Below are 15,717 nucleotides of genomic sequence, written 5' to 3' on the forward strand. Positions count from 1 at the left end.
TTCCAGTAATGCACCTTTTCCTTTGCATTTGCCCTCATGGACTTGTTTTACACAATGAGAGATTGCAGTCTGCGAGAGGGAAGTCTTGTTCGAGTGATTTTTTTTGTCATTCAATCTGCAATTTGCTCAGGATATCACTTTAAATTTCCAGCGACGTAGTGGTGGTAACTTAAGTTCTGGTTGGTGTAGGAGATTTAAGGTTTTCACAATCACTGCAAATGAAAAGGTGTTTTTTCTTGTCTTGTTTGATTCAAAAGGCTTTTAGCAGTGGTTAGAAGTAGTTAGAAGAAGATTCATACCCATAAAAAATAATAATAATAAAAAAATAATGATGATGGAGAAAGTAAGTGTCAAATCTTTTACAAAGAAGGTTTTTCATGCTCTAGTGCAATTGATGACTTGAGAAGTTGTCTAAAACTTATTTGCATTAGACCAAAGTTGATTTTTATAGTTATTCCTCTATGTCATTATTTGACAAGGTGAAGTAAAATCTAATAATTTATTTTGTAATTTACTTTGCGGTATTATTGATATTCTACTTATGAAGATAGTAGTAACAACTATTGACTTTTTAAATTAAAAAATAGATGTATGTATGTATGTATGTATGTATGTATGTATGTATGTAGATATGTATTAAAGAATACATTATTATTGTATACTTTGTAATGGTGTGTTGGTTGCTAAGAGAAGTTGATAGATTACTAATCTTACTAAAGAAACTATCAAAACCATTTGGTTAAAAGAAAAGCTATGTATTTTTTTAATTTACTGTTATTATTATTATTATAAAAAAACAAGATTGCCACACAAATTGTTGATATATTACTATAACATTCAAATGGGAGTGCATGCATCTTATAACAGTAATAAACAGCTTCAACTCTTCTCAATCTCCAACCCTTCAAATCCTAATATGAACCATGCTTACAAAGGTACAAGACAAATCTCAAAGTAGTACTACAATAATTAACAAATTCATTGAAAAAACTGTATAGGGATCCAAAAAAAAAAGAGAAGAAAAAAAATTAAATTTTTATTAGCAATCTAGTATGGTAATTTATTTATTTTTTAAAATCACATGAATGGAAATTGGAAAATTAAATTCTTTAAAAAAAATCTATTAAATAATGAATTTAACAAAAATTGTCTTTTCTTTTATTATTGGAATTTTTTTTATTGATAAACATATTCAAAAAGTGAGTTGCAATAAGCCAAAAAAAAAAAAAAAAAAAAAAAAAAAACCTATCATATTGTACAAATAATAAGTAAAATAAAATAATAAATAAATACTCAATTTTTTTGCAAATAAAAGAATAAGAAAGAAATATTGCAAGTATCTTAATAAGATCAAACAAAAACTCTAATATATATATATATATATATATATATATATATATACGTCTCTAAGTAGTAAGAAAAATAATAAACCAAATAATACTACCAAAATATTGACAAGTATGGCTTATTAAAATTAAATAAATAAATTACAAGAAAATAGGTTATAAAAATACAAGAGAAATGAGACTTAATACGATTGATTGAACCAAACAAAAAACTTAAATCAATGCTAATAAACAGCAATAATTAAGATAGATCAATCAAATATCTAAGTATTTATACTTCAAATTTGCTAATATAAATCAAAATGTAAAAATATACATATTTTAGAAAATCAATTAATTTAAAGAAGAAATCTACTGTCTAAAGATGTATGTCTTTAGCATTTTAAATTGGTAGAACTTTAAAAAACTAAAAAAATGCACTGTCTACTCTAAAAGTAAATATTGGTTAAAATTTTATTAAAAATATAAAATAAGATTGCAAAAACAATAGCCACTCTTTGATAAAAATGAATGTGAGTAAATTCTTCAATATCCTATTAGAGCAACAAGATAAATTAAAATTAAAAATAAAATAAAATAAAATAAACATGTATTTAATTACAATACATAGACAGAAATATGGATTGCAAGGATAAACTGAATTTTATACTAACAAATAAATATTATCTTTTATAAATAATATTTATAGAAAATTTAAATTTAAATTAGGTACTTATATAACCTTTTCAGATTTGAGTTTTAAATTAAATAAATAATATTTAATTTAAAAAACAAATCAAAGAACAATGAAATAAATATCTCTTCTACAAACAGGTCTCTATAATTGGAACTACCTCAAAAGTCATTGTTTAATAAAACTTCAAATATCTCAAGCAATTCAAATTTGAAAAAAAAACCATTATCTATAAATATGTAACTTAGATCACTTAAAATCTTAAATTTATGATGGACTCAAATTTTAAGAAAGAATGCATAATATTAGACAACCGTAACTTATGCAATACAAGAATATGAAGCAAAAACAAATAAATGTATGAATGAATTTCATTAAGATATTATATCTCATAAGTAATAAAAATATGTCTCTATATATATGCATAAATCATATTTAATATATTTTCTTACAAGGAACTATTGTTGTATTTTATACATATGCTTTTAGTATCTTCTAGAATGTTTTTAAACTTATAACAAGTTACTTGATAGAATTTACTTATTTTTTATAAAAATACTTTTTTATAATAAATCTAGATATAATAATTATAATAATTATAACTATATTGCAGGAGTAGAAATATTTTTCAACATTTATTGCACTACTGCAAGTAAAAAAACCATATGTATTAACAAACATTATTGTATATATATATATATATATATATATATATATATATATATATTTATTTATTTATTTAAACTTTAAAACCCAAAATAAAATCTGAATTTGAATAGTAGTTTATACTTTAAATATCTATAAATATGATGTAAAATATTCATTAACATACAAAATAATAATTAAAATAATAAAATCCAAAAAAATATGAAAACATTCTATTTAAAGGAATAATTGGTTTTTAGACAACCTGGAAATATTAGGAATAGAAAAGTAACGAAAATCAATTAATTCATCTTTTACCAATGGTAGATAATAAACTGTATGTTACTGTTAACGACATCTTAACTAAATACAAGTGGTCTAATTTGTACATGTATTACAAGTCTTAGAAGTGTAATAATTAACTAATATTAGATTGTTTAGAAGTAACATTTTGGACTACTTGTACATTAGAATATTTTCAAAATTCTATTTTATTATATTTTGGTTCATTTAGAGCAATTTGAAAAGAATGAGATTTTCAGTATTAAAAGACTTATTAAATGTATGCATGTAGATAGGATCCCAAAGAATAGCATATATCACTCTTTTGTTATGTATATACAATCATTTTTTTATTTGTTTTAATTAAGGTAAGACACTTCTAAATTTGTAATTGTTACAATATTATTTTTTGTAGTCTAGGAAAAGTACACAATGACACTCTTCCAACAACTTACTTTCTTTGATGGCTAAACAAATAAATAAACAATCAGCTTTTTAAAGATTATATGGCATACATTTCCAATGGTTCGTATCTACGAAGGTAAAAGTCAACAAGATAGAGAATGTTAACCACAACTATTTTAAACAATGTGTGGTGCACAAAGGTGAAGAAATTGTGCACCAATTACAAAATTGTTAATTTTTTGTGAAAGCTTGAACTTGGTATTCTTATCTTACAAAACTGCAACTTTCTAAAATTACTATTCCTTTCTAAAATTACTACTCTTTTCTAAAATTACTATTCCTTCCATTTATACAAAATCATGTTGATAATAGAAAAAACATATATATATATATATATATATATATAACCAACCAACCACATGGTGACTTTTTTTTATCCTAGATACGTAAGTAGATCTCAAACTTCTAATATTTGTATTTAATCACTTCCATCCCACTTCAACCTACACTTCCAAATTATGACCTTACTGTAAGCAATAACTCACAAGATTATAAATATATTACTCATTCTTTCACAAATATTGAATGTCGAGACAACTTGAGTGAGAATTAATTAAAAAACAGTCCGACTGGAAGATGAAGCTCAATTGATACGTGACGCAACTAAAGTGATGGAGTGTGATGTGAACTCCAAGTGGTCGTCCCTTCATGAGTTCATGGCAGAAAGAGAGCTTTCACCGAAGTACAGTACGCTGCTGTTGTTGTTGTTGTTGAGAGCTAGTGGATATGAACTCCGAGGCATTTTGAAAAAGCGGAGACGACGATGTTTCGTGCAAGGTGAGAGAGAGGTCCCTGGAGAAGGGGGAGGGGGGGGGGATGTGGGGGAATGGTACAGAGTTGCAGCGTGTGATATCACTGGCACCATTATTCGGGGCTGTGCGGTACCATAACTGTGGTAGTGGTGGTGTGTGTGTGTTGGTGTCAGTCTGTGCGCCCCAGCCTTACTTTCTCCGTTGCGTTCAGATACAGCTCTGGTGCCCATGAGTTTCTCCATCACTCATCCGTCAAGCACAATTTGTGCGATGAATCAAAACCCTAATCTCTCCCTCTCTCCTTTACAGGTAAAGGACAAAGACGCGACGTGGATGAGAGGATGGGTTGTGGTTTCGACACGTGTTAAGATCTGGTAGCGTTATTATGAACGAACGATGTTACGACACGTAGAATTATCTATGATTAGATGCCGGGTCTCCTTTGTGTAGTATGCAATCATGGGGGAGGGATTGTGATGGAGCAGATGATTGAACCCCTTTGCTTTGCCCTGCTAAAAACTGGTAGCGCGGTTATAGGTACCCTATCACTTGGACTCCCACTCCCCCTTCTCCTTCCTTCCTTCTTTCCTTCCTTCCATTATGCTCTCTTCGGATATTTTGCAGATACTTACTCATTTGAATGGGGTCCAACACTTGAACTGATTTTAACAAACTCATATAATGTTTATGTACATTTACAATTTGAAATCAAGTGTTATGAAAAAGAAAAAGGAAGAGAGAAGATGAATGTCCACTAACAAATTTGTGTGTGATGTCATGATTCTTTGGATGTGGTTTGATTCTGTTCCATTCACATCCACTATTTTAAGTTTCCACTTGGGCAACAACGTTGAAGAGAAAGTGGAGGACCCTAGAGGGTCATCCACCAACCAAGTGGATCATCCCACCCCTCACTTTGCTAACTTGCTTTTGCTTTTTAAATGCCTTTTTGCAATAGTCGTTCACCGAGAGCATCTTGACCAGAAAGGGAATCTGGAAGGGTGCAAGGGAATCTTGCAGGCCAACTCCCTCTTGAGCCACGGTGGCTCCACCATGTCCAATCCTCCTGCTGCGGTGAATGCTGACTTGTCAAGTTCTGGTTTGTCGAAACTTGTCCTTTGTACAGCTTGGAAGTTGTGAAAGTGAGGGAATTCTGCGGGATCAGCCCTTCCCCAAATACCACGATTCTTGCCTATCCAATGCCCCTCACCAAAATGCGCTGAGGTGGCACCCATGCGGGACCTACCACTGTCCCTTTCTCCCTGCGTGCCACACCATCGGGCAGAGTTTGCCACGTCATATTTAAGTTGATTCCATCCGATCTCGAGGCGGAGCCCACGATGAGTCTGCGTGTGAACCTCCCCACCATTCAATTGGGAACAATCCCCTACCTAAAATTAAACTGGACGTCTGCAAAATCTTCACAATATCATGTCAGTGACCTCGAAGAGTTAAGAACGATCTTTCCTTGTTTTTTGTCCTACAGCTTTTGTGTTTGGATTCTTATTCTCTGTTGCTGTATTTTTTTTTCTAATGTGTATTGAAAATAAGAATCTAACGCTCTTACTTCAATGAGTCGTTATCGAATAAATGATAATAATTGTCATTATACTAACAAAAGTTGTGTAGTAAAAAAATTCACTTGATACGTGGGTCATGAAATAGTTTGTTATAACAAAACAAATCTTGCAAAACCAACTATGATAAGTCATTATCTAATTGCACAGTCTTTTAAATATTCAGATATGCGCTAGTGTAGTGATCAACGTCTCCTCCTTTGTTATTTCTTTTGTTAGTGGTGGTGGGTCAATAGAGAATCATGGAATATGAAACATATATTGCCCTAAAATTAGAAATAGCTGATCCAAAGTCCAACAAACATAGGAGGAAACTGTGTTTTTCTGGATTCGATGTGTGGAACTTGCTAATATAGGAGTGAATACATGTGCATGCGCTGCTGTGTAAATGCCTTATCGGGCTGCCCCAAGGAAAATTCCACGTAGACGGGTATGATAAAAAAGATACCCATCACCCAAGCCACTTTGATTGGAATGATAACGATCTTCACGGGGGCATTTCCTCCACTTGTCATTGCTCACGTGGCATCTATCCTTCTGGCGTTGGAATTAAACTCTGCCTCTGGCAGGGCCTTCTACCGTGGAGCCAAAGATGTGCCAAAAAGTAAACCGAGAAAGTTAGCACCGGAAAAGGCGAAAAGGAAACGTGACTTAGAGGACACCCCTTCCTCCTTTTTTCTTTCCGCTCTTCGTCCTTTCGTCCCGCCATTAGTGGCAATGTGTGACGCGTCCGTCTGTCCACCCGTCCATGCGTTCGTTGCTCGTCAGTCTGTTCGTTCGCTCCGACTGGAAATGGGTCTCCGACTTGGGCACTCGGTCCTCTTAAACTCCAACTATTACCCTGTTCCAACCGCTACTCCAACTGATTTATTTAATGTACATGTATTTAAGTGATTAACTGGCACCAATTCGGTCCAGTTTTTAAATCAAAATAGGGTTTCACCTTACGAAGTGTTTTTAAACTTTTTGAGGATATTAAGGTGATGGCGTATTAAGAAAGTTTTTTTTTGCAATGATATTCGTATTACATACGATTCAAAGGATATTAAAATCAGCTGAGTACATAGCCTGGTGGAGCTTTCTTAGGATCAAGTCCTACAAAAAGTGACACTCAAGGGATTATACCTTCCTAGATCCTTCATGTCAAAGACATTTCCACTTCCAGTATTGATCACTTCGGATTATAAATTACAAATAGTATGTGATTTCACAACATCAATGTGACTTCGCATGACAGTCGATAAGAAATAAAACCATACGGCGTTTCTCTTCTTTGGGAGCAGACAAAGTGAACTTTCCCAAAGAGAAAGTATGCTAATATTGGTGAAAACGTATTAAAAGAAAGAGACAGAAATCGAGGAACCATTTGATTGCAGTTTACGTTTTTGCAACAGGGCGTAGGATTCGGGTAGACGGGCAGGTCGTGAAAAACGAGAAGGGGCAACGTTCTGGGTGGTTGGCGTTCTTGCCTTAAAAGCAACGCAACTCTTCCAGATCCGACACTGCTTGGTGGTACTTCTCTCCATTCGGCCTCTTTTTCCGGTTATTGAAGGCGTGTTTCTGTGCTTTAGGATCGGTTTTCCAGTGTCTTGTATACAGAAATTGTAGTAGAGTTTGTGAGAACTTGTTTTAAGATGCAGATTTTTGTGAAGACCCTGACCGGTAAGACCATCACCTTGGAGGTCGAGAGCTCGGATACTATCGATAATGTGAAGACCAAGATTCAGGACAAGGAGGGCATCCCTCCCGACCAGCAGCGGTTGATCTTCGCCGGTAAGCAGTTGGAGGATGGTCGCACCCTTGCCGATTACAATATTCAGAAGGAGTCGACGTTGCATCTTGTCCTGCGGCTGAGGGGAGGGATGCAAATCTTTGTGAAGACGTTGACGGGCAAGACAATCACGTTGGAGGTCGAGAGCTCGGACACTATCGACAACGTGAAGACAAAGATTCAAGACAAGGAAGGTATTCCTCCCGATCAGCAGCGATTGATCTTCGCTGGGAAGCAGTTGGAGGACGGGCGTACTCTCGCGGATTATAACATCCAGAAGGAGTCGACCTTGCACCTTGTGTTGCGGTTGAGGGGTGGTATGCAAATTTTTGTCAAGACATTGACGGGGAAGACGATAACATTGGAGGTGGAAAGTTCCGATACTATTGATAATGTAAAGACAAAGATACAGGACAAGGAGGGCATCCCTCCCGACCAGCAGAGGCTTATTTTTGCAGGTAAGCAACTGGAAGACGGTCGTACTTTGGCTGATTATAATATCCAAAAGGAATCGACCTTGCATCTTGTGTTGCGGTTGAGGGGAGGTATGCAAATCTTTGTGAAGACGTTGACGGGCAAGACAATCACGTTGGAGGTCGAGAGCTCGGATACAATCGACAACGTGAAGACAAAGATTCAAGACAAGGAAGGTATTCCTCCCGATCAGCAGCGATTGATCTTCGCTGGGAAGCAGTTGGAGGATGGGCGAACTCTCGCGGATTACAATATTCAGAAGGAGTCTACCTTGCACCTTGTGTTGCGGCTGAGAGGAGGCATGCAAATCTTTGTCAAGACTCTGACCGGAAAGACTATCACTCTGGAGGTCGAGAGCTCGGACACCATTGATAATGTGAAGACTAAGATCCAGGACAAGGAAGGGATTCCTCCTGACCAGCAGCGTCTGATCTTTGCCGGCAAGCAGCTGGAGGATGGTCGCACTCTTGCTGATTACAACATCCAGAAGGAGTCAACACTGCACCTGGTGCTGCGCCTTCGAGGAGGATTTTGAATGTTCATTGTCTTTCCTGCTCTAGAGTGCTTCCCCAGAATTGTTCCCGTGAAGAACTGAAATGTTCTGACTGTTCATATTTTGTGGCAAATGCTACCGTTCAGTAAACAGGTGACTTCATTGTATCTTACATAAGGTTCTTTAAATTTGTCTCCCTCCTATTTCTTGCTTTAGACACGAGCTGTATGTTGTGCATTTCAATCACTATTACGGTTGATAGGCTTGCTCACTCTCATCCGTTATTTTACTTCCATTACGAAACATGACAGGCCTCTGTTGGTTTTGTAGCATTAACATAATTTATTTATCTTATATAAAAATGCACAGTTATGTTTAATGCGAACTGTGAGACTGACTGAGTTTGTCAATTGTGGTACTTATTTTGTAATCTGTTGGTCGTAATGAGTCAAGTACCCTACATTTCTAACTACACAAATTTACAACAACTTCTAGATAATTTACTATGTTCTACTTTGTTGTCTACTCGACAAACAAGGAGTATAGATCATCTACTTCTAACCTAAATCTACACATCCTCGCTATCGTTTGAAAAAAAGAGAACATACAAATATTCAACAATTCCGTTGTGCAGTACAACTATGTATTCTAGAAGAGTACTAGCGAAATGCGTTCACGGGGAAAAATAATTGACAGAACCTCTGTGACTATGTCACGCTGCGCGTCAGCATACTGATAAAAGTACCTCGCAACGGAAAACCCCTTCAAAACTTCGAGTTGATAAGTGATAAGTAGGTTTAGCCGAAGCAATTTCACTAAACAAACTGTCGTTTCCATGTATGCAAAAAATTGAAATGTTGCAAAGTTCAATAATGACAATAAGACGCAAGAAACCAATGCTAAGCGTGCTAGACTGCTTTGGAAAACTTATAATCAATAAATTCATTAGAATCCTATCAATATGCATAATTTACACTTTTCCATTACATACCATAACATTCAAGATGAAAACTAAAAAATGCTAGAGCAAAAACTAAAAAATGTAGAGCAGTTCTATCGATGATGCTACATGCTACCTTAGAATGTGATGTGGAAACATGGAGACTGTGTATCTTCCTTGACCTGAGCTTGCTCTTCAATAGTGGCAAAAAAATAGACCACACCCGATGACCCGGCCGCTATTTAATAAACGTTCACGATTGAACTTTTACTATGACTAAATTAGATATCTTTACATATTCCAATGACCATTTCAAAACTTGCTGCACTTTCGATCTGGAAAGTCATCCACTTCGAAAATTTTACTTGGCTAACCAGTAAATAATGAGGAAGAGTGTGCAACCAGTGATAACCCCTGCTAATATCAAGGTGTCCTTCGATTTTTTACGCTTGATTGCTCCTGCAGCACCACCAATCAAAAACATGTTCAACTTGGTCAACCCTGGGACTACAATGAGACAGGGTATGCAAATGTCCAGAAGTAATCATGGATGGGTTGAAAGAATTCTTTAGCAATATGAGCAGTCTTATACTTAACATTGTTAAGGTTCCACTACGCAACATTCACTGCGTTTGAATTATGTAAAGCAAAAAGTGATTACAAAGTCCCGTCTTATGTAAATAAAATAAGATGCAAATAAGATAGGAAGCTCACAAAGTTCATCACAAGAATCTCCTAAACCTCGTTCTTCAAGATGAAAACAGGTGTGAATGACGACATACCTAATACTCCTCGAATAGCAGGAAATCGATCCCCCAGTTGCTTTACTTTCCCCTGTATTTCCGTGAAGGTTGTTCGTTGAGCCCCGAGTGTCCCTTTCGTTGCATGGGCTATGTTGATAACCTCGTCCATCTGACCCAAAACATCCATCCCACTCTTCATAACTTCCATTGACTTTGAGGAGCTTTGAATTTCAGATACTGCACCTATTCGATTTCCTTCCAAAGCCGTGAGAATGAACTTCACAGCAGATTTATCATTTCTTTAAGACACTTTAAAGCGCAAGCACACACTCTATTACATATCGGTTTTCAAACACACTACAAAATTAGTTTAACACCTCGTAGCAGAAGTAAAAGCTCAGATACTTGATGAGTTACAAAATTACGGACATCATTCTCGGAAGAACTCGCTTGGTTGAAACTCGGGCTTGAGCGTTGGCACAAATAACTAACCTGGGCAATATTGCCATGGATTGATCCGCGTTCCCTCAACAAGCTTGCTACTGGTGAAGTGTTCCCAGATGCCTGCCAGGTTACAAAGAACAGGACTTGAAAAAATAAAATAAAATAAAATAAAAAAATCAACAATCAACTGAACCAATAGTCCAGTACTTATGAACTAAAATAAAACGTTTCAGAATCAATAGTAAAAAATAAAAATAAATTGAAAAGGAAAGATACCTTGTGATCACTGATGTCATTACGAACAGAGGTCAGAAGCTCAGCATGCTCTCGCATGGAGCTTATGTTGTTTCGAGTCCGTCGAAATTCCTGACGTATCCATTGCGAGGAAAAGTTAGCTATTTTGACAGATTCAGAATGCATTAAACTGATCTTAAAAATGCCAAGCCGCTTCTGATGCGGTTGACAGTCAAATGCTTTTGAAAAATGGGGAATTTAAGTTCTGAGAAGTTTCCCATTTTGGTCCTTATAACTGAAGTTCTAAAGTAGTCATGAAAAAACCTGAGTGAACTCATGAAGGATATCCCGATGTCGAGCGAGCTTCTGCGTCACGGAGGTGGTGGACGTAGCAGCCGCCACACATCGACTCATAGAATCATTGACATCCAACAACTTTTCCAACAGTGACTCAATCTCCAATTCCATAGACTTCCATGACCCATCCCCTCTAATATCACCTGCATATCCAGAATTCCATGGTTACGATGTGCAAGACTTAACGATGATGGTAAACGTGTATCCCAAGTGTCATTAAATGACATAAAAGATGCCTGTTAAACGAGGAAAAGGGATACGATCTTTACTTTTAAGTTATCCAAAGAACGAATACATACTACAAAAAATATCATAGAAAATTCTGCACAAGTGCAGCAAATGCCTTGACATAAACGGGTAACAAATGAGACATCAGGTCTGTTAAGTGAGCTCCTATTCCTCTGCAGCTTCGACTCCATGTGGTAAATTTATTAGAAGGAAGACAAGCATAATGCCTTGGCAATTCCTCGCATTTAAAGGGGGACACATACGTCCATCTCCTATGATTGAAACAGTAAATAATGTAGAAGGAACACGCCATTTCAGGGTTCGGGTCCTTCCAAAAGCCTTCAGAGTTCAAAAGATTCCAGAAGCTAGAACAGCAACAGGGCAGGAAATCATTGTAGGAAAAAGACTGCAGAGATGTACACAAGCCATGATTACGTGCAGATTTCAGAAGAAGGTATTGATAGTTCAAATTTCTACACTGGCGTAAGAGGATTGTTCGGATTCTGCTTAGGCAGAAAAGAGAATACTTCGTGCACGTCAAACATAAACGGAATTCATCCTTGTATTCTGATTCTAAGAAGAGGGGAAAAGAATTGAAAGCATAAACACCAGACTTCCTTTCTATCTTTGCTTCTCTTCACATTGTGCATAATGACACCAAAAAAGGGAAAATGACAAAAAAAAAAAAAAAAAAAAAAAAAACACACACACACACACACCTTGGACAACTCGTCTGCAAATCGGAGTTTACTCACGGTAAAGAGAATAACTAAAACGAGAAACCAACTCATCACATCTATGACAGTATCCGATGTAATAGTAGGAGTAAGCAAAAATCACTACTTGCCTCCAAGCTTTGCATATGAAGACAGCTTGACGTCAAGGTCACCCTCGATTTTCCGTGCCTCCTTGCGGAGCTCCTCCCAGCCGCCTTCACAATCCTCCATTTCAAGTTCTTAATCTCAAACTTTGATTCTTAGTTACAGCGCTAAATTCGATTACGTAGACCGGTTGCAGCAGCCCTCTCCAAAATCACACTTCTTCTACCTCGTATTCCGCCCAAAATAAGAATCATATAGACTTTGCGGAAATAACTCATTACAATTAAGTCACCATTCCCACTATCATCAAAATAAGCACCTAAACACCTGTCGAACGCCTAGGCTCCATATCATGCTTCCAGACAGATAGTCTAGCTCACAGAATCCCGGCATTCGGAGCAAACCTCATCCTCACTAAAGGAATGGCAAATACACGTCACATGCAAGTAATTGGCATCAAAACCTATCGATCTGTCTGCTAAAAACGCAATAGTGTCTCATCCGCAACACAGACACAGACAAACAGCGTGCTGCTAGATTCCGTCGTCAAATCTGCTTCCGTCTCTCTCGTCTAGTCTCCAATAGTAACGAGCATGCAACTCCGCCGCAAGAAAAAAAATTCTCTCCTCACCAACTCAGAGAGTTAAATTCCACCACATTGTCTCGGCGATGATCCCACCAATCGAATAGATTAGTGACCTAAAAGTTTGGCGAAATCTCCGTCACAGAATCAGCTCCGCAAGAAACCTTTGGAACGTGGAGCACTAGAGTGCACGACGACGACGACAGCGCCATGTCTGGGGAGAAGCGCTTCCGCGACACGTAGAAAAGCGCCGAGTAACAGAAAAAATGGCTATGGCGACGGAGGAGGATGCACGAGAGCAAGGAAACCCTAAACACAAGGACCGACACCACAATCCCGAATGGAAGTGGGGGACCCCGTCTCCGCATGTGGCCCCATCACCGTGCTAATGCTAATAAGGACTTTGTAATATATATATATATATATATATATATATCTGTATGTGTGTGTTTGTGTATTTATTTATCTACTTATCTACATTTTACTTTATTGTTTTTTTTTTTTTTTTAATTATGTGCATTCTTTTTCTTTTTCTTTTTTGAATGTTTGATTATGTACTTGTATCATTCTTCTCTCAATTGTATTATAATTATAGTTTTGTACATCTTAAATTATGTCCCTAGTGATTTGGCAAAGCCACAATGTTACCCAAATGTGTGCAATGATAAGTTTTCAATATATTAAGAAATGATTTTTTTTTTTTTTTTTTGTTTAATATTTCATGGTAATGTTTTTTATTTCTTAAATAATTATAATCCAAGCACGATTTTCTTTTAATATATTTATACAATGATGAAAAAAATAAAATAAAACCTATTGTTGTTGTTTAATGAAACAGTATAAATGTGTATAAATAAATACTCTTTTGACACCAGGAAGAGAAAAGAGATTCCAAAAAGACACCCTAAATCAACAAAATTCCTTAAGGCATAAACTGCAAGATTGAATTATTTGTATTATCTTCAATTTAAGAATATTAATCAAATACAACAATTTGAGCTGGTAGAAAAAAGAATATGAGTTATGAAAAGATCTACAACCACATGAGGAATGATTTTGCAAGGTCTCAACTTCATAAGGTATCTTTAGAATGTCTTGCCAAAGTGTTGCACCGTTATAAAACACAAAGACAAATACAAAGAAGAAAAGAAGGAAAAAAACAAAAAAGTAAATAATAAAAATAAAAATAAAAATAAAAAAATCTTCAAGAGTCTTCGAGCTTTTGAAATAGCAATATACATTAAAAAAATGTATATACAAAAATCTTGAGCAAGACCAGCTGCCCAAACTTTAACATTTTAATTCAAAAAATAAGATATTTCATATTTAAAAATGAAATGATTGTAAAAAATACATCATAAGTATATTAAAATAAGACATTATATTTGAGAATTAACTATTACATCAATACGTTCTATTCTGGCAAACAAAACTCATTTTCATCAGATTTCATGCTTTAATTTTAAATGCATTTATAAATGTTTTCTAGAATTTTCTAAAGATTTTAAATTTAATTGATTCCACAGTATTATAAATCAAAATTTATTGCATATTTATTATGTCTTTTACAAGCATCAATAATAATTAAAATGAAATAAAATAAAATAAACCAAGTTAACTACAAACATATTTATTGCTTTAAAAAATTGTGCAGCAATTGAACAAAAAAACAAAACCACGAGCATATATACATATTTCAACCATCTCTCATTATATATATATATATATATATATATATACATACATACATACTAGTAAAAACCCATGTTGTTGGCCACAAAAAAAACATTGTCAAATATGTATTGTAAATTAATATTTTGTTTAAAATTTCATGTGACTTGAAACTCCATGTTGCGTGCCATTTTGCTAAAGTCCATGCCATTTCACATTGTGGTGCTTCCCAGCTCCATGCACTAGATAGAAATAAAAAATCAAATAAGAATAGAGGGAATAATTAAATAGACAAAAATAAAACAACCCATTTGAACTCTAATGATAAAAAGCCTATCTATCTATATATATAAAAAGAAAATATTGATAATAATTTTAATATTGTAACTATTAGAAGTATTTGCATTCTTAGAAGGATATTTTGAAGCTTATGTTAGCTTTTCTTTTTAATAGAGTAATTGAAAATATTTTGTAATCAGATTCATTACAAAAATCAATGACAAGGATACTACAATTGTCTAACTAGCCATAGTTTTAGAGTGGAATATATTTTCGTACAAGTTTCAATCATAAAAAATAGAAAATAAAAAGAATGCAGAAATTATGATTAAAAAAAATTAAAAATCTGTATCTAACATTTTTTTTAATTAGTAATAGTATCACAGTTTATGTCATATTTTTATTAAAAAAATACAAAATTACACACAATATAATAATCAACTGTTTGATAAAATATATTTACCTCGTTAATATTTATGATAATCTGATATAATATTAATATTAACTGAAAAACATAAAATCTATTATCAGTGACTGTAAATTATACAAAGTGATATTTTATTTACTATAAAATAATATCATGTATGTATGTGTGTGTGTATATATATATATATATATATATATTGAAAATCCATAAAACTATCTTTTAATTAAAATTCTAATTGATAATATCATTACAGTCATGTTTGAATGAAAAAATTGCAAAGTTGTTTTTTTTGAAATTTTTTTTTGAAATTTTTAATGCAAAGGTCAATATCAGTAAATCTAATGCCATGGAAAGTTAAAGTGGTTTCTGACTTAAAATTGAGTCTATTGAATATCATTTGACATGGAATGTTATTCTTCCATTCTTTCTCAAATGTGAAAGGCTATCCTTCCCCGAGGGCCGCTTTCGGCAATTCCCGTGGGATGGGATCGATGGCGGTAACGCGATCTCGT

General features: G+C 34.7%; 2 protein-coding genes and 1 long non-coding RNA gene across 3 annotated transcripts; 1 reads left to right on the top strand and 2 right to left on the bottom strand.

Annotated features, from left to right (window-relative positions):
* Window positions 1–4,775: 4,775 nt before the first annotated feature.
* On the bottom strand, window positions 4,776–7,163 carry LOC149989378 (uncharacterized). Its single transcript, XR_016502558.1, has 3 exons — window positions 6,866–7,163; window positions 6,189–6,581; window positions 4,776–5,573 (listed from the first exon to the last, which is right to left on the bottom strand). It is a non-coding gene; the product is annotated as an uncharacterized LOC149989378 (long non-coding RNA).
* Window positions 7,164–7,254: 91 nt separating this feature from the next.
* LOC112280784 (polyubiquitin) lies at window positions 7,255–8,655 on the top strand. Its single transcript, XM_024516615.2, has one exon. The coding sequence runs from the start codon at window positions 7,375–7,377 to the stop codon at window positions 8,518–8,520; it is 1,146 nt and encodes a 381-aa protein (XP_024372383.1). The 5' UTR covers window positions 7,255–7,374; the 3' UTR covers window positions 8,521–8,655.
* Window positions 8,656–9,395: 740 nt separating this feature from the next.
* Window positions 9,396–13,212, bottom strand: LOC112280785 (Golgi SNAP receptor complex member 1-2). Its single transcript, XM_024516616.3, has 6 exons — window positions 12,272–13,212; window positions 11,164–11,339; window positions 10,882–10,971; window positions 10,654–10,725; window positions 10,201–10,330; window positions 9,396–9,877 (listed from the first exon to the last, which is right to left on the bottom strand). The coding sequence occupies exons 1-6, from the start codon at window positions 12,369–12,371 to the stop codon at window positions 9,780–9,782; spliced, it is 666 nt and encodes a 221-aa protein (XP_024372384.1). The 5' UTR covers window positions 12,372–13,212; the 3' UTR covers window positions 9,396–9,779.
* Window positions 13,213–15,717: the final 2,505 nt, after the last annotated feature.

This window comes from Physcomitrium patens, chromosome 4, assembly GCF_059467195.1.
Source record: "Physcomitrium patens ecotype Gransden chromosome 4, ASM5946719v1, whole genome shotgun sequence".
In the NCBI taxonomy this organism is placed as follows: domain Eukaryota; kingdom Viridiplantae; phylum Streptophyta; class Bryopsida; order Funariales; family Funariaceae; genus Physcomitrium; species Physcomitrium patens.